The sequence below is a fragment of the Ranitomeya imitator genome, chromosome 5 (genome assembly GCF_032444005.1).
Source record: "Ranitomeya imitator isolate aRanImi1 chromosome 5, aRanImi1.pri, whole genome shotgun sequence".
NCBI lineage: Eukaryota > Metazoa > Chordata > Amphibia > Anura > Dendrobatidae > Ranitomeya > Ranitomeya imitator.
Window position 1 is genome coordinate 256116788 of NC_091286.1, and position 20094 is coordinate 256136881.

At 43.6% G+C, this 20094-nt stretch overlaps 1 protein-coding gene across 1 annotated transcript; it reads right to left on the minus strand.

Moving 5' to 3' along the window:
• Window positions 1-2428: 2428 nt before the first annotated feature.
• Window positions 2429-9932, minus strand: CENPW (centromere protein W). The gene is made up of 3 exons (XM_069726078.1): window positions 9732-9932; window positions 9542-9655; window positions 2429-6687 (listed from the first exon to the last, which is right to left on the minus strand). The coding sequence occupies exons 1-3, from the start codon at window positions 9819-9821 to the stop codon at window positions 6661-6663; spliced, it is 231 nt and encodes a 76-aa protein (XP_069582179.1). The 5' UTR covers window positions 9822-9932; the 3' UTR covers window positions 2429-6660.
• Between the last annotated feature and the right edge of the window lie 10162 nt (window positions 9933-20094).

Here is a 20094-nt window from a genome sequence, read left to right on the forward strand (position 1 = left end):
GTCTTTTTTCGGCTTTACTAACTATGTTACTATGTTACTATATCTTATTTTTATTGTTGCGCAGATCACCATGTGACCTAAAGGATAAGGCAGATTTATTCTTCAGTCAATGTGATTTTAGAGATACCAAGTTTATAGCGGTTTTTTTTTAAGCTTTGCCGCTATCACACAGCAAAAAATTATTTTTTTATAAAAAGTTGATTTTTTTTGTTGGCAAATTCTGAGAGATGTAACTTTTTTTTTGCAGGACGAGTTACAGGTTTTTTGTGTACCATTTTTGGGGCACATAATATTTCTTGATCGCTTTTTAATTCAGATTTTGAACAAAACAGTAATTCAGTGTTTAATTTTAACGCCGGTCACCGTGCAGTAAAAGTGATTAGACCGATTTGTTTCTCAGGTTTACAGCAATATCAGATTTATATAGGTTTTTTTATGCTTTGCTTTTTTACACGCTAAAAGTATTAAAAAAAGTGGAGCTAACGTCTGCAGTTAAACGGCCTATCGGTGGTCGTTAAGGGGTTAACAGAATCTAGTCTGATTTTTCATGCTAAATATGTGTCTTGCAAAAAGCATTGAAATAGGGCCATGTTAATAAAGCCTTGAGGAGGATTTGTAATTGCTCTATTAAATAATGTACGCAGTTTATACTGTGAAATATGGTGACAGATCTGACAATCCAATAATAATAATCTATTTTTTTATTAAATGAACTGACTAAAGACTTTCTACCAAGGCAAATGTTTTGCTGTTGAGACAGAATAGATTCAAAAGTTTAAATGGACAACTCTATGGTCATTTCAGAGACCACAGTGTAATTGCTTCTTCCCACATTACAAGATACCAATTTAATAAAAAAAAGGATGTGGCGGTGCTGTGACCCACAACTATTCCTCTCAGACACATGAATCACTTGTTTTTGCAGAACGCACTTGTAGAAAATAAATTAATGTAATAAAGGCTTGAAAATTTTGATTTTTACTAGAAAAATTGTTAAAAATGTTCTTTGCTCAGTCTCATATTATATTTATCCCATTGTCGTCATGTAGACTAGATAAAAGAGTCATGGAAAGATGGATTTTTTTTTACACATTTTTTTTTACTTTTTCCTTTAATCAAAAATATATTTTTTAAGGAAGAGAAAAATAGTAAAAATACAGTTTTCGGACTTCAAACTTTTATATGCAAATTCAAATGAAAAATAATAAATATTGGGTTAACTGGTTTTCTGATCCCTTTTAAGCCCTTTCCCCCAAGCCTGTTTTCACCTTCCTGACCAGGTCAATTTTTTTTTAAATTCTGACTAGTGTCACTTTATGAGGTCATAACCCTGGCCCAAAATTTTCAATTTTCAAAAGGGATAATAGGAGAAAATGTACAGTATAATTTGTTATGCCTTTAGACCAGAGTACGCGGATGACCCATAAGTGGTCAAAAACTGCTTTTGAAGAAGAGTGCAAAGCGCAGAAAGGAAGAGGCTCCATATTGGAGTTCAGATTTTGCTGTAATGATTTAAGGGTGCCATTTCACATTGGCAAAGACCCTAAGGTGCCAGAACAGCAGAATCCCTGCAGGGATGTAGTGATGAATTTGTGGGTGTTTTCCAGAAACAAACAGCAGTGGATTTCTTTGGGTGTGAGGAGCCACAACACTTTTCCAGCGCCTTTATACTACCTGTAACATGGATGTCCCCTATATTTCCATTGAAAGATGACAAACCTAAGTGGGAACTTTTTTTTATGGATTGAGTAGAAGCTTTCATTGGGAACATTTTCCATAACATTTGGGATCACATTTATCCTGTGCTCTACTCTGAGCACTTACTTTGGGTTTCCATCCAAATCTCCAAATGATGATTCAGGTGAAATGCCTAAGGCCGGCGTCACACTGGCGTATTGCATCCGATGCGAGATCATCGGATGCGATATGCTAATGACACTCCGAGTGTCATACGTCTGTGCTCCGATTCTCTCGCACAGGGAGGATCGGAGCACAGCTGCGGAGGAGGTGGAGAAATGAATTTCTCCATCTCCTCCATTGCTGGGGTTATAACGCACATCACTCGGATGATATCCGAGTGGTGTGCGCTGTCTCACTCACACCCATGCTGCGATTGTCTCCGACCGAGGAAAACAGCCAACAAAAAGTCGGCTGCTGGGAGCTGCCCCATAACTTAACATTGGTCCGAGTGCAATGCGATTTTTTATCGCATTGCACTCGGCCGTTTAAAACGCCAGTGTGACGCCGGCCTAAGGGATCCATTTGCACTCGGCCGTTTAAAACGCCAGTGTGACGCCGGCCTAAGGGATCCATTCACTATAATGAGGCAGCAGAGTTACTCTGTTGGTCTCTGTTCAGCAGTGTCCTTTTCAGAGGTGTACAAAACTGTGGCGACTACACATTTATGCACAAATGAAGAAAAAACAACTGTTTTTTATGCCATTCCACATGTGGTAAAAGTAATAAGGCAGCTTTATTATTCAGGTCTGTATGATTACAGCGATACCTCATTTATATAATTTTTTATGTTTTGGCACTTTTACACAAAAACTACAGTATATTACAGAATTAAGAATTGTTTTTACACGCTATATTCTGAGAGCTATAGCTTTTTTTTATTTCATCACTTATGGAGGTGCATGGCGGCTTGTTTTTTGACGACCAAGGTAAATTTTCAGTTATACCATTTTTAAATCCATTCGACGTATTGATGACTTTTTTTGGCAATATGATGAAAAAGTCTATTTTTTTGCCATATCTTTTTTTTTTTTTTACAATGTTCACTGAAGAGGCTAACTAGATTGACAGTTCTATTGGATGGGTCATTTATGCCGCTGCGATAACAAATATGTGTACTATTTTATATTCGTTTTTACATGAATTTTTGGGATTATAAGACGCACTTTTTTTCAAACAAATTTAGAAGTAAAATGGTGGTGTGTCTTATGATCTGAAGGTAGCTTACCCCAGTGGGGGGCAGTCACGCTGGAGCAGTGTCACAGGAGGCAGGGTTCCTACTTCAGGAGGGTGGCGGCAGGAGTGGGGCGATGCTGTTGGCTGTGGGCTCTCACAAGATGTCGGCGCTGGTGAGCGGAGTCCCCGCACTTGAACAGATTGAGATTCGACGCCCACTCGGTGAACTACCGCTACAACTGACTATAAGACGCACCACCATTTAACTTTACAAAATGTTTTTCCTATTTTCGAACCCAAAATTTAGGGTGCGTCTTATAGTCTGGCGCATTTTATAGTCTGCAAAATATGGTATAATGATTTATTGGTATGATAGATATATATATATTTTTTTTTTTTAACATTTTTACAATTTTTTAATTTACTTTACTTAGTCCCTCTATGGAACTTTAATTTTTATTAGTCTCACCTCTGTCATAATGCATTGCAATGCATTATACTTGTATTAGGAGGGTATGTGCACACGTAGTTTTGAGCTCTGCAGATTAATCCGTAGGTAAAAGGCACTGCATTTTACCTGTGGATTTTATGCGGATTGCACCTGCGGTTTTACACCTGTGGATTACTATTATGGAGCAGGTGTAAACCGCTGCAGAATCCATACAAAGAATTGACATGCTGCGGAATGTAATCTGCGTTTTCGCGCGTTTTTTTCCGCAGCATGGGCACTGCGGATTGCATTTTCCATAGGTTTACATTGTACTGTAAATGCATGGAAAGCTGCTGCGGACCCGCAGCTGCAGATCCGCTGTGGATCCGCAGCAAAATCCGCAATGTGTGCACATGGCCTTAGACTAACAGAGGCCTCTTAGACCAGGCTACTGGCTTAGCGTAACAGGCTTATCGTTGCTGGCTGACCCAGGTGTCGTCATAACGACCTCGTGTTGTCATGACTATAATTAGGCCCTTGCAATGACATTGCAGGGATGCTGATCGTAAGGGAGAGAGAACCCCCTCCATCTCCCAAATGCCGATATCGCATAAGCCGAGGTCACACAGCACAGCTACTGTGCTGCGCACGATTACCATGATGTACATATATGTCAAAGTGCTGGAACTCCTACCCAACCATGACGTATGGGTACATCAAAGGTTGTGAAGGGATTAATATATCACTTAGGGTATGTGCAGACGATCATTAAACGCTGTGGCTTGGACGCTGCGTAATGTGAACAGAAAGTATTCATACCCCTTTAAATTTTTCACTTTGTTTCATTGCAGCCATTTGATAAATTCAAAAAAGTTCATTTTTTCTCATTAATGTACATTCTGCACCCCATCTTGACTACAAAAAAACAGAAATGTAGTAATTTTTGTAAACTTATTAAAAGAGAAAATCTGAAATATCACATTGTCATGAGTATTCAGACCCTTTCCTCAGTATTGAGTAGAAGCACCTTTTGAGCTAGTACAGCCATGATTCTTCTTGGGAATGATGCAACAAGTTTTCACACCTGGATTTGGGGATTCATTGCCATTCTTCCTTGCAATTTCTCTCCAGTTCCGTCAGGTTTGATGGTAAACGTTGGTGGACAGCCATTTTCAGGTCTCTCCAGAGATGCTCAATTGGGTTTAAGTCAGGGCTGGGCCAGTCAAGAATGGTCAGGTGTTCTGAAGCCACTCCTATGTTATTTTAACTGTGTGCTTAGGGTCATTGTCTTGTTGGAAGGTGAAGCTTCGGCCAAGTATGAAGTCCACAGCACTCTGGAAGAGGTTTATACCAGGATATCTCTGTACTTGGTCGCATTCATGTTTCCTTCGATGGCAACAAGTTGTCCTGTCCCTGCAGCTGAAAAACTCCCCCATAACATGATGCTGCCACCACCAGGTTTCACTGTTGGGATTGTATTGGTCAGGTGATGAGCAGTGCCTGGTTTTCTCCACACATACCGCTTAGAATTATCACCAAAAAAGTCTATCATTGTCTCATCAGACAAAGAGAATCTTATTTCTCATAGTCTGGGAGTTCTTTATGTGTTTTTTTTTTTATCAAACACTATGTAGGCTTTCATATGTCTTGCACTGATGAGAGGCTTCCATCAGACCACTCTGCTATAAAAGCCTGACTGGTGGGTGGCTGCAGTGATAGTTGACTTTGTGGAACTTTCTCCCATCTCTCTACTACATCTGTGGACATCAGCCACAGTGATCTTGGGGTAATTCTTTACCTTTCTTACCAAAACTTCTTCCATTTAAGAATTATGGAGGCCACTGTGCTCTTAGGAACCTTGAGTGCTGCAGAAATTCTGTTGTAACCTTGGTCAGATCTGTGCCATGCCACAATTCTGTCTCTGAGCTCCTTGGCCAGTTCCTTTGACCTCATGATTCTCATTTGGTCTGATATGCACTGTGAGGTCTTATATACACAGGTGTGCGCCTTTCCAAATCAAGTCCTATCAGTTTAATTAAACACAGCTGGACTCCAATGAAGGAGTAGAACCATCTCAAGGAGGATCACAAGGAAATGGACAGCATGTGACTTAAATATGAGTGTCTGAGGAAAGGGTCTGAATACTTATGACCTTGTGATATTTCAGTTTTTCTTTTTTTTATTAAACTTACAAGAGTGTACATTAATGTGAATAAAATTAACTATTTAGAATTTACCAAATGGCTGCAATGAAACAAAGAGTGAAAAATTTAAAGGGGTCTGAATACTTTCCGTACCCACTGTACTTCTGCAGCATCCAGATGTTATTGGATAGTGGATTTGATTTCAAGAAATCCCATGTCCATAATGTGTCCTGAGATGACCGCGGCTTAGCTGCGGAGAAGGACATGCAATGCGTCTCCTCCAGACCACAGCATGTACATTTATCTTGAGCAGACAAGTCTCCTCAAGAGAAATTTCACCCGTCCAATGTATTGGATGAAGTGAATCCACACGGTTCAGTGAACACATGCGGATTCACCTGCGTTCAATAGCTGGCAGTGCTTTAGAAGCAGCGGACATGCGCTGCGTCCAAAGCACTGATAAATCCTCATCAAGTGCATCCATTCTAAGCACGTACATCATTCAACTAACATTTCAGATACAGTTTATCAAGCTTTACATTAAATGAAGCTCTCATACTAAGTTTTTTGTTTGTCATATACATAGTTTTCATAAAACAAAGTGTGAGTATTAAAATACTTAAAGGGACTCTGTCACCTGAATTTGGAGGGAACAATCTTCAGCCATGGAGGCGGGGTTTTGGGTGTTTGATTCACCCTTTCCTTACCCGCTGGCTGCATGCTGGCTGCAATATTGGATTGAAGTTCATTCTCTGTCAAGATTGCCTTGTGCAGGCATGTACTACGGAGGACAGAGAGTGAACTTCAATCCAATATTGCGGCCAGCATGCAGCCAGCGGGTAAGGAAAGGGTGAATCAAATACCTGAAAACTCCGCCCATATGACCCAAAACCGGTCCCGCCAAATTCAGGTGACAGGTTCATTTTAATGTTTTAGGAAAAAAATAAAACAAAGTCTATATTTATTTTGAAAGCTCAATTCGTGATGTAGCTGTACATATATTATTATCATCATCAATATAACAAATTACAATATAGTGCAATTCATTAAACTTAAAAAAATTATATACAAGTTATTATAGTCTGTTATAGCTCAGCTTTAGAAGAGCATCGTTCTGGCTTAAACAAGCATCTGAGTCTCTGACATTTTTATGTGACTTCTTCATTTAAACTTTTAACCTCTTGACTTCTTTAAAACAACCTGTAAAATAAGTAAAGATATGCATTACTGTTATAGTACGTTATAAATACACATTTTATGAGCCTCTTGGGAAAAAACGTAACAAAGTCCTATCAGATAGAGAATATCACGATTTAAAAAAAATATGCAACAAATGGTCACCCAAGTTTAACCCTGAAACACCATAGATATTACAAGTGAAACACGTTAAACATTGGGATTTACATTTAAAAACCAAGCAACCAATTACCATATTGGTTGTGCCACTCAGTAATTGACTGACCAGCAAATAGTATCATTTAGACTAAGGCTACTTTCACACTGGCGTTTTTTGCCAGACGTTGCAATGCGTCGTTTATGGCAAAAAACGCATCCTGCAAAGTTGTTTGCAGGATGCGTTTTTGCCCCATAGATTAAAATTGGCGACGCATTGCCACACGTCGCAACTGTCGTGTGACGGTTGCGCCGTGTTGTGGCGGACCGCCGGGAGCAAAAAACATTAAATGTAACGTTTTTTGCTCCTGACGGACCGCTTTTTCCGACCGCGCATGCGCGGCCGGAACTCCGCCCCCACCTTCTTGCACCTCACAATGGGGCAGCGGATGCGCCGGAGAAATGCATCCGCTGCACCCGTTGTGCAGTGCATCAAACGCTAGCGTCGGAATCTCTGCCCGACGCATTGCGACGGGGAGATTCCGAAGCTAGTGTGAAAGTAGCCTAAGACAAAGCATCCAAGGATGTGTTCACGACGTATTTTGCTGAGTTTTCTGAGCAGAAACTTTTTAAAACCCGCATTAGTTCAAAAAACACAAATCTCGATTGAAGAGTTGGACAGTGTCTGCTCCAAAAACTGAGCAAAAACACATTGTGCTTTTGGTACTCCATTGTGAACATGCCCTAAGGACACCTACATTATAATATAGTACAATTCAGTAACTTAAAAAAAAAGCCAGCTGTCACAATTCCACCCCTCAGTGTGTCCGGGATGCAGTTACTGACAGCTCAGTCGTCCAGTCTGGTGAAGGGGTGTGCTGACCTATTGGTGTTTTGATTGGACAGCTGAGATGTCAATCTGAGACTGGGAGGTACTTGGCTGTGTTCAGGTGTTCTCTGTCCCAGGTGACTACCCAGTTACTTAGCTGGGCTGTGAGTCCCAGACATAGCTTCAGCTAAGTGTGGTTGGTTTTCTCTGTGTCTAGTGTTTTGCTTGATGATCTTTCATTGCCTGACCTTGGACCTTGTTCTGACCATCTGTCTGTTTAAACCCTTTGCTCTGATTCGCCGTCTTTCTGGTACTCTGACCATTACCTGACTACGCCTTTGTCTCTTCCCTCTGTTTCTGTTGTACCCTCCTGGCTATTGAACTTTGACTAGTTAATGATCTCGACTCACAGCTTGTCTGTGAGAAGTGACTCAGCGTCACACCAAAAAGAACATCATAGTGTATCTATGCACTAGGCTGTGCATATCCATAGATTAACTCAGCACTTAAATATATGAGCAGAAAAGGTAGTTGATTTGTACAGTCCCGTAAAGAAAACTAACGTTATGGTCCTAATCTGGACCTTCAAAAGATGGATTGCAGAGAGAAAGATTCAGGTGCCATACTCACAGCGACAGATGTCTGTCTTACCATTGCACAATCTATCATCTATTCCAGCAAATTTCTCTTCTTTGCAATCTGCCTATTTCTGATAAAGACTCATTTTCTTTGTTGGATTGTACAAAGAGGCCACGCTTTCTGCGAGTCTATTTACGTGCCGAATACACTGATTGAAACCCTACTCAGGCACAGAGGAATATACCCCAAGTGCCATCCGTCACTGATCATGACATTAGCTGCGCATGTCTCATCTATTATATATTCTTTTAACCACATGAGGCTTCAAAAGCCGTGAAGTGCCTAAAAGGAGTGACCTGACCACTCTGCTGGTGGCCTAAAAGGAGTGACCTGACCACTCTGCTGGTGGCCTAAAAGGAGTGACCTGACCACTCTGCTGGTGGCCTAAAAGGAGTGACCTGACCACTCTGCTGGTGGCCTAAAAGGAGTGACCTGACCACTCTGCTGGTGGCCTAAAAGGAGTGACCTGACCACTCTGCTGGTGGCTCCTGTTTGCAAGCCGCCATGTTATATATAAAATTTTAAAAAAAAAGAAGCCACTGCAAAAGACATCTTAGGCTACGTCCCCACGATCAGGAATAGCATTTTGGACGCAGCGTATTTTTGCTGTGTCCAAACGCAGAGTTCTAATTGCTGCACTTGTTCGTCAGTACATGAGGATTCACCGCAAGTCATGACATTCAACTAGTCAAAATCCGCAGTGTAGAATAGTGTCTCCGCTACAGAAACGGACATGCTGCGGCTCATAAACCTGCGCTGAGGGGGGAGTTTATGAAGTGGTAAATAGAAGCACAGTGGACATGGGATTTCTAGGAATCCCACCCACTGTGCTTCCAATGTAGAAATCAGTGCTTAGGTTCAGATTGCGTTAATGGGACCGCGCTAACGAATAGCGTTGCACGGCGAAATTAACGCCGTGCAACGTGTCTGTTAGCGCGCCCATTGGCAGCGATGTGCCGGTGTTTTGTGACGCGCCTCGGACGCTGCTTGCAGTGTCCGCGGCACGCCCGAGGTCCGTTCCATTAAACGCGACCCCGAAAAAGACATTGCGTTAGCGCAATCCGCTAGCACTTAGCGCTAAACGGATTGCCCTAACGGATTGCCATTGAACCTGAATGCATTGCATCCAAAGTGCTGCTATTCCCAAGCTTCACTATGCAGCCTAAAAGCTCCAGAAAAGACTGAGGAAAAACAAAACACAGCGGGCATTTTCCTGAAACGTCTCCTGCTTCAAGAAAAACGCTGGTCATGTACCTTGGCTACAGCTCTGATGTGGGCAGACTTGATCACGGAGCACCGGTCCTCTATGGCTTTCAGGCGGGCTTCAGTGGCCAGCCTCTTCAGGAACAGCAGGCAGCTCAGAAACACCTGCGGAGGGAGAGATCCGACATCACTGTGTGCCTGTGCGCAGCCCGCGCCACCCGCAGCGGCGTCCTCTCCTCACCAGCAGGTCCACATTGGCGTCCATCCGCAGACCAGGAAGGCGCTTCTTGATGGCGGACCGGAGAGTGGTCCGGGGCACGGAGCTCACCATGGCGGCGGCGGCCGGAGATCTCCCCAGCGCTGAGCGCTCCTCCTGAACCCCCGTCTGTTTGTTTTCGAACGACCCGGGCCTGACGTGTGACGATTGCTGAGCGGCGCAGGACGATGACGTCACGGGACGAGTGTGGGTAAGGGCGGAAGTGGCGACTCGGTGCTTGTTTTCCTGCCGCATAAGTGCACTGTGAATAAAGCCGGCAGTAGTTCTGTCACAGCCTGATAGAGGAAGTGTGCACTCGTGCAGCTCAGACAATAGTGCACGGCCTCACAGGAGGCGAACATTAGTCAAGTTTGCAGGAGAAATGGAGCATGTGACTAGTTAGTTAGAGGACTGTTCACACTGGTGTGTTGACTTAAGCTTCCATTGTGCCTCCCTGGTAGAAAACAACATCTGTAACTCAGGATGGTTCCCCATAGCTGTGAGGTTAAGCGTGGCGCCTGTGACGCCATTGTAACCAGCGCGGTACAGGTCGCCAGGGCCGGGCTGGGACCAAAATTCAGCCCTGGCATTTGAGGTCACACAGGCCCACTTGTCACATGGTGACTGTATAATATCTTTGTACACTTGTAGGTTACAAGAAGTGAGGGGAGAGTAACACGACTATATAACATATAATTACAGCTTTATCCAGCATTACAGCTCAGTCATCATAGAATGTAATGCAGCCAGTCCCCATAGAATGTAATGCAACACAGCCCCATAGAATGTAATGCAGCCAGCCCCCATAGAATGTAATGCAACCAACCCCCATAGAATGTAATGCAGCCAGCCCCCATAGAATGTAATACAGCACAGCCCCCATAGAATGTAATCCAGCACAGCCCCATAGAATGTAATACAGCACAGACCCCATAGAATGTAATACAGCTCAGCCCCCATAGAATGTAATGCAGCACAGACCCCATAGAATGTAATGCAGCCAGCCCCCATAGAATGTAATACAGCACAGCCCCCATAGAATGTAATGCAGCCAGCCCCCATAGAATGTAATACAGCACAGCCCCCATAGAATGTAATGCAGCACAGCCCCATAGAATGTAATACAGCACAGACCCCATAGAATGTAATACAGCTCAGCCCCCATAGAATGTAATGCAGCACAGACCCCATAGAATGTAATGCAGCCAGCCCCCATAGAATGTAATGCAGCACAGACCCCATAGAATGTAATACAGCACAGACCCCATAGAATGTAATACAGCACAGCCCCCATAGAATGTAATACAGCACAGCCCCCATAGAATGTAATGCAGCACAGCCCCCATAGAATGTAATGCAGCACAGACCCCATAGAATGTAATGCAGCACAGACCCCATAGAATGTAATACAGCACAGACCCCATAGAATGTAATACAGCTCAGCCCCCATAGAATGTAATACAGCACAGACCCCATAGAATGTAATACAGCATAGACCCCATAGAATGTAATACAGCACAGACCCCATAGAATGTAATACAGCTCAGCCCCCATAGAATGTAATGCAGCACAGACCCCATAGAATGTAATGCAGCCAGCCCCCATAGAATGTAATGCAGCACAGACCCCATAGAATGTAATACAGCACAGACCCCATAGAATGTAATACAGCACAGCCCCCATAGAATGTAATACAGCACAGCCCCCATAGAATGTAATGCAGCACAGCCCCCATAGAATGTAATGCAGCACAGACCCCATAGAATGTAATGCAGCACAGACCCCATAGAATGTAATACAGCACAGACCCCATAGAATGTAATACAGCTCAGCCCCCATAGAATGTAATACAGCACAGACCCCATAGAATGTAATACAGCATAGACCCCATAGAATGTAATACAGCACAGACCCCATAGAATGTAATACAGCACAGACCCCATAGAATGTAATACAGCATAGACCCCATAGAATGTAATACAGCACAGACCCCATAGAATGTAATACAGCTCAGCCCCCATAGAATGTAATGCAGCACAGACCCCATAGAATGTAATGCAGCCAGCCCCCATAGAATGTAATGCAGCACAGACCCCATAGAATGTAATACAGCACAGACCCCATAGAATGTAATACAGCACAGCCCCCATAGAATGTAATACAGCACAGCCCCCATAGAATGTAATGCAGCACAGCCCCCATAGAATGTAATGCAGCACAGACCCCATAGAATGTAATGCAGCACAGACCCCATAGAATGTAATACAGCACAGACCCCATAGAATGTAATACAGCTCAGCCCCCATAGAATGTAATACAGCACAGACCCCATAGAATGTAATACAGCATAGACCCCATAGAATGTAATACAGCACAGACCCCATAGAATGTAATACAGCACAGCCCCCATAGAATTTAATACAGCACAGCCCCCATAGAATGTAATACAGCACAGACCCCATAGAATGTAATACAGCACAGCTCCCATAGAATGTAATGCAGCACAGACCCCATAGAATGTAATACAGCACAGCTCCCATAGAATGTAATGCAGCACAGACCCCATAGAATGTAATACAGCACAGACCCCATAGAATGTAATACAGCACAGACCCCATAGAATGTAATGCAGCACAGACCCCATAGAATGTAATGCAGCACAGCCCCCATAGAATGTAATACAGCACAGCCCCCATAGAATGTAATACAGCACAGCCCCCATAGAATGTAATACAGCACAGACCCCATAGAATGTAATGCAGCACAGCCCCCATAGAATGTAATACAGCACAGCCCCCATAGAATGTAATACAGCACAGCCCCCATAGAATGTAATACAGCACAGCTCCCATAGAATGTAATACAGCACAGCTCCCATAGAATGTAATACAGCACAGCTCCCATAGAATGTAATACAGCACAGCCCCCATAGAATGTAATGCAGCCAGCCCCCATAAAATGTAATGCAGCCAGCCCCCATAGAATGTAATGCAGCCAGCCCCCATAGAATGTAATGCAACCAACCCCCATAGAATGTAATGCAGCACAGCCCCCATAAAATGTAATGCAACCAACCCCCATAGAATGTAATGCAGCCAGCCCCCAAAGAATGTAATGCAGCCAGCCCCCATAGAATGTAATGCAGCACAGCCCCCATAGAATGTAATACAGCACAGACCCCATAGAATGTAATACAGCACAGACCCCATAGAATGTAATACAGCACAGACCCCATAGAATGTAATGCAGCCAGCCCCCATAGAATGTAATGCAGCACAGCCCCCATAGAATGTAATACAGCACAGACCCCATAGAATGTAATGCAGCACAGCCCCATAGAATGTAATGCAGCCAGCCCCCATAGAATGTAATACAGCCAGCCCCCATAGAATGTAATGCAGCCAGCCCCCATAGAATGTAATGCATCCAGCCCCATAGAATGTAATGCAGCCAGCCCCCATAGAATGTAATGCAGCACAGCCCCATAGAATGTAATGCATCCAGCCCCATAGAATGTAATGTAGCCAGTCCCCATAGAATGTAATGCAGCACAGCCCCATAGAATGTAATGCAGCCCAGCCCCATAGAATGTAATGCAGCCTGCCCCCATAGAATGTAATGCAGCCCAGCCCCTTAGAATGTAATGCAGCACAGCCCCCATAGAATGTAATGCAGCCAGCCCCCATAGAATGTAATGCAGCCAGCCCCCATAGAATGTAATGCAGCACAGCCCCATAGAATGTAATGTAGCCAGTCCCCATAGAATGTAATGCAGCACAGCCACCATACAATATAATGCAGCGCTGCCCAGCCCCATAGAATATAATGCAGCCATGCCGTGTAATAATTAAAAAAAAAAAAAAAACACTGACTCTACTCACCTTTCCTCTTGCCCCGCGCTGCTTCTGGCTCCGGTCTCAGCAGCTGCAGTCTGCCCGCCCGGTCACACAGCAGGTGCGCGATGATATGAAGTCATCGCGCACCCGCAGTGTAAGCGGCAGACAGCGGGGAATGATGGGAGAGGGAGCCACAGCAGACGCTCTCTCTCCCCATCATTGCATTCAACTGTACCGGCGTCTATGACGCCGGTACAGTTGAATGCAGGGCCGGGAGTGTGCCGACAGCGGCACACTCGAGCGGCCCACTACTGCCATCAGGCCCTTCTGGCATTTGCCAGAACTGCCCGATGATCAGTCCGGCACTGCAGGTCGCTATGGGCACATCTGCGCTAACGATGTTTTCTTTCCTATAATATGCCATTTTATGGTGAAATATGGGAATTTATTTATTTTTTACACTATTAATCCCACAAAAGGAATTAAGCATGCAATCCCTCCATCATTTACGCCAGTGGTCCCCTACCCTTGCTATCTTGGGTGCCACATTCTACTCTGAGAGGGTCACAAGACACATCTAGACCCCTCCGAGTAGTGACATCCCTCCACATTAGTGACACCCAGAGCCCCAATTACCATAGGAATGACAGCCAAAGCTTTCTCAGAAATCACACTGATACCAGTCTGGCAGTATACAATCAAGTGGCAAATATTCTCAGTTTATTCCCACTGCTCCTCTTAACACGCTTTTTTTTTTAAAGGGAATCTGACAATAGGTTTTTGCTATGTAATCTGAAGACAGCATGATGTAGGAGTTAAAACACAATTCAGCAATGTGTCAATTGTTGGACTGTACTTACAGTGAAGGTTTTATCACCAGGACATTATCGCTGCTTGACTGGTTCTCACATGCTTGCTAGTCTGACCACGCCCCTTCCTGTGATAAACATCTTGATGTTTATCACAGGAGTGAGCAATGTATATAGAAAGCCTTGTGTGGATTGGTTAGCCTCCTGAGCTCTGCTTCATGCTACATCTAAGGACTCTGTGTCACAACTGCTGCACCCAGTAAACTAAGTGACACAATGCTTGAATCAGGGTCTCTATGCCCACAGTATGCTGCTCTCAGATGAGGCAGCAAAAGCCTGGTGACAGATTCCCTTTAAATCCACAGTAAGGTTCCAGAGATGAGCTTGATCTTCAGTGCTAATTTTTATGGTTGTTACAAAGGGGGCGTTGCTCAAAGGGTAATCCTGTGAGCCGTGCCCCCTTGTAAAAACAATAGAAACTAGCGCTGAATAAAAAGACTCCTCAATCAAACCGTATGAGGGAGTTAAAATATTCAGGAGAGCAGCAGGAATAAAATTAGTGCAAATATTGGCCTGGTGACAGTTTCCCATTAAAGGGAACCTGTCACCCCCCAGACGTTTGTAACTAAAAGAGCCATCTTGTGCAGCACTAATGCTGCATTCTGACAAGGTGACTCTTTTAGTTCTTGTTCCTGGCACTACTGAAATAATCGTTTTTGAAATTTGTCCCTCATACCTTGAAATCGTCCCTGGGGCAGGTCTTTCCCCCCTATCACAGACGCACCAGTGCCGTCACTCATGGCCTCTGCGCATCGGGCGCCGCTTCCTCTTCCTTCATTAGCGCTCCCAGCGCCTGCGCTGTTATTTTTTTTCGGGCATGCGCAGTTGCGCTGCCCTTCGTACTTACAGCGCAAGTGCTACTATATATTTTTACATACATATATATATATATATAGAGATATATATATATATATATATATATATATATATATATATATATACACACACAGTGCCTTGCGAAGGTATTCGGCCCCCTGGAACTTTTCAACCTTTTCCCACATATCATGCTTCAAACATAAAGATACCAAATGTACATTTTTGGTGAAGAATCAACAACAAGTGGAACACAATTGTGAAGTTGAAAGACATTTATTGGTTATTTTAAATTTTTGTGGAAATTCAAAAACTGAAAAGTGGGGTGTGCAATATTATTCGGCCCCTTTACTTCCGGTGCAGCAAACTCACTCCAGAAGTTCATTGTGAATCTCTGAATGATCCCCGCAGCAGACCCCTGCACGGCCAGCAGACCCACCGCACACACTCGCAGACCCCAGCACCGCCCGCACATCCCGGCGCCGACGTGCAGACCCTCGGTGCCCGCACATCCCAGCGCCGGCATGCAGACCCCCAACACCGGCACACAGACCCCCGGCGCCCGCACATCCCGGCGCCGGCACGCAGACCTCCGCCCAGCCCAGCCCAGCCTAGCCCCACCCGCAGCCACCAGCGCCACCCACAGCCCAGTCACTCTTGATGAGTGACCGCTGTCTGTGGCGGCTGGTCACGCCTGCTCATGACATCACGTCAATTTCCAGACTCTGGAAATTGACGTGACGTCGGCGGAAATTAGCGGTGGCTGCAGCCTGGGGGTCACGTGACCCGGACTCAGCCGCCAGCATAGCGTCGCTCACAGGCGAAAACGGCAACGGAAGGTATTTACACAATTCATTAGTGGCCCCAGGGGGATACATTGGAGGGTTAATTGAATGTAGTGGACAACCCCTTTAACATGTCCCTTTTGTCACATTATTTTCAGGGGTACCATCATTTATGTCCAGGCCTATTTCATGAGTTTTATTTATTTTTTTTTAAATTGTGGAAGCAAGGTTGAAAAGCAATGTCTTACTTTAATTTATTAATTTTCATAAATCTTTTGTTTATTATTAATTTCAACAGATTCAAGTTATTTCTGTGACCAATGTGTTTTTTTTCTGTCATTAAACGAAGGGTACCAACTAGGGTTGAGCGAAACGGGTCGAACATTTTCAAAAGTCGCCGACTTTTGGCTAAGTCGGGGTTTCATGAAACCCGATCCGACCCCTGTGCGGGGTCGGCCATGCGGTACGCGACTTTCGCGCCAAAGTCGCGTTTCAATGACGCGAAAAGCGCCATTTCTCAGCCAATGAAGGTAAACGCAGAGTGTGGGCAGCGTGATGACATAGGTCCTGGTCCCCACCATCTTAGAGAAGGGCATTGCAGTGATTGGCTTGCTGTCTGCGACGTCACAGGGGCTATAAAGAGGCGTTCCCGCCGACCGCCATCTTACTGCTGCTGATCTGAGCTTAGGGAGAGGTTGCTGCCGCTTTGTCAGAAGCAGGGATAGCGTTAGGCAGGGTCCATTAACCACAAAACCGCTTGTGCTGCAGCGATTTGCACTGTCCAACACCACCCTCGGTGTGCAGGGACAGTGGAAGTTTTTTTTTTTTTTTTTTTCCCCTCAGCGCTGTAGCTCATTGGGCTGCCCTAGAAGGCTCCCTGATAGCTGCATTGCTGTGTGTACGCCGCTGTGCAAACCAACTGCTTTTTTCAAAGCACAAATCCTCTTGTTCCTTCCTTTCTGCACAGCTATCTTTTTTGTTTGTCCACACTTTTTATTTCATTTGTGCATCAGTCCACTCCTTATTGCTGCCTGCCATACCTGGCTGAGATTACTGCAGGCAGGGAGATAGTAGCTGCCTGCCATACCTGGCTGAGATTACTGCAGGCAGGGAGATAGTAATTGTAGGACATTCCCTGTTTTTTTTTTTTTTTTTTTTTTGGTGGGAGATTAAGATTGGCAATTTGGCATTTCTGCTAGAGTGCCATCCCTGTGTGTGCCATCTCTCTCACATAGTGGGCCATAGAAAGCCTTTTCATTTTTCTGTATTTTTTTTTGTGGGGTGTATAAATTCTCCCTGATAAAAATACAGTGGGAGATTAATATTGGCCTTTGGGCTTGTGTGCCAGTCCTGAGTGTGCCATCTCTCTCACAAATAGTGGGCCATAGAAAGCCTATTTATTTTTTTTTTTGGTTTTATAAATTCTCCCTGAAAAAAAGGGAGATTAATATTGGCCTCTGGGCTTGTGTGCCAGTCCTGAGCGTGCCATCTGTGCCAGCCCTGAGCGTGCCATCTCTCTCACAAATAGTGGGCCATAGAAAGCCTATTTAAATATTTTTTTGGTTTTATAAATTCTCCCAGAAAAAAAGGGAGATTAATATTGGCCTCTGGGCTTGTGTGCCAGTCCTGAGCGTGCCATCTGTGCCAGCCAGCCCTGAGCGTGCCATCTCTCTCACAAATAGTGGGCCATAGAAAGCCTATTTAATTTTTTTTTTTGTTTTATCAATTTTCCCTGAAAAAAGGGAGATTAATATTGGCCTCTGGGCTTGTGTGCCAGTTGTGAGCGTGCCATCTGTGCCAGTCCTGAGCGTGCCATCTCTCTCACAAATAGTGGGCCATAGAAAGCCTATTTAAATATTTTTTTGGTTTTATAAATTCTCCCAGAAAAAAAGGGAGATTAATATTGGCCTCTGGGCTTGTGTGCCAGTCCTGAGCGTGCCATCTGTGCCAGCCAGCCCTGAGCGTGCCATCTCTCTCACAAATAGTGGGCCATAGAAAGCCTATTTAATTTTTTTTTTTGTTTTATCAATTTTCCCTGAAAAAAGGGAGATTAATATTGGCCTCTGGGCTTGTGTGCCAGTTGTGAGCGTGCCATCTGTGCCAGTCCTGAGCGTGCCATCTCTCTCACAAATAGTGGGCCATAGAAAGCCTATTTAAATATTTTTTTGGTTTTATAAATTCTCCCAGAAAAAAAGGGAGATTAATATTGGCCTCTGGGCTTGTGTGCCAGTCCTGAGCGTGCCATCTGTGCCAGCCAGCCCTGAGCGTGCCATCTCTCTCACAAATAGTGGGCCATAGAAAGCCTATTTAATTTTTTTTTTTGTTTTATCAATTTTCCCTGAAAAAAGGGAGATTAATATTGGCCTCTGGGCTTGTGTGCCAGTTGTGAGCGTGCCATCTGTGCCAGTCCTGAGCGTGCCATCTCTCTCACAAATAGTGGGCCATAGAAAGCCTATTTAAATATTTTTTTGGTTTTATAAATTCTCCCAGAAAAAAAGGGAGATTAATATTGGCCTCTGGGCTTCTGTGCCAGTCCTGAGCGTGCCATCTGTGCCAGTCCTGAGCGTCCCATCTCTCTCACAAATAGTGGGCCATAGAAAGCCTATTTTATTTTTTTTTTGGGTTTTAGAAATTCTCCCTGAAAAAAGGGAGATTAATATTGGCCTCTGGGCTTGTGTGCCAGTTGTGAGCGTGCCATCTGTGCCAGTCCTGAGCGTGCCATCTCTCTCACAAATAGTGGGCCATAGAAAGCCTATTTAAATATTTTTTTGGTTTTATAAATTCTCCCAGAAAAAAAGGGAGATTAATATTGGCCTCTGGGCTTCTGTGCCAGTCCTGAGCGTGCCATCTGTGCCAGTCCTGAGCGTCCCATCTCTCTCACAAATAGTGGGCCATAGAAAGCCTATTTTATTTTTTTTTTGGGTTTCAGAAATTCTCCCTGGAAAAAAAAAGGGAGATTAATATTGCCCTTTGGGCTTGTGTGCCAGTACTAAGCGTTCCATCTCTCTCTCTCTCTCAGTCAGTGGGCCATAGAACGCCTATTTTTGGTTTTATTTGTTTTCTAAATTCTCCCTGAAAAAATCATTTTATTTTATTTGGTTTCTAAATTCTTCCTGATAAAATCATATTTTTTTTATTATTTTTATTTCTAAAGTCTCCCTGAAAAAAAAAAAAAAAAAACAACCAAAAAAACAGTGGGAGATTAATATTGGCCTTTCTGCTTGTGTGCCAGTCTTGACTCCTGGGTGTGCCATCTCTCTCTCTCTCTCTCTCTCTCTCTCTCTCTCTCCAATTGTGGTCCATAGAAAGCCTATATTTTTTTTCCTTGATTTGGGTTCTAAAATCTACCAGAGAAAATAACTACATCAATCATTGGTAGAAAAATATTGGCCTCTGGGTTTGTGTGCCACTCCTGACTCCTGTGTGCGTCATCTCTCAGTCAGTGGGCCATAGAACGCCTATTTTTGGTTTTATTTGTTTTCTAAATTCTCCCTGAAAAAATCATTTTATTTTATTTGGTTTCTAAATTCTTCCTGATAAAATCATATTTTTTTTATTATTTTTTTTTCTAAAGTCTCCCTGAAAAAAAAAAAAAAAAACAGTGGGAGATTAATATTGGCCTTTCTGCTTGTGTGCCAGTCTTGACTCCTGGGTGCGTCATCTCTCAGTCAGTGGGCCATAGAACGCCTATTTTTGGTTTTATTTGTTTTATAAATTCTCCCTGAAAAAATCATTTTATTTTATTTGGTTTCTAAATTCTTCCTGATAAAATCATATTTTTTTTATTATTTTTTTTTCTAAAGTCTCCCTGAAAAAAAAAAAAAAAAACAACCAAAAAAAACAGTGGGAGATTAATATTGGCCTTTCTGCTTGTGTGCCAGTCTTGACTCCTGGGTGCGTCATCTCTCAGTCAGTGGGCCATAGAACGCCTATTTTTGGTTTTATTTGTTTTATAAATTCTCCCTGAAAAAATCATTTTATTTTATTTGGTTTCTAAATTCTTCCTGATAAAATCATATTTTTTTTATTATTTTTTTTTCTAAAG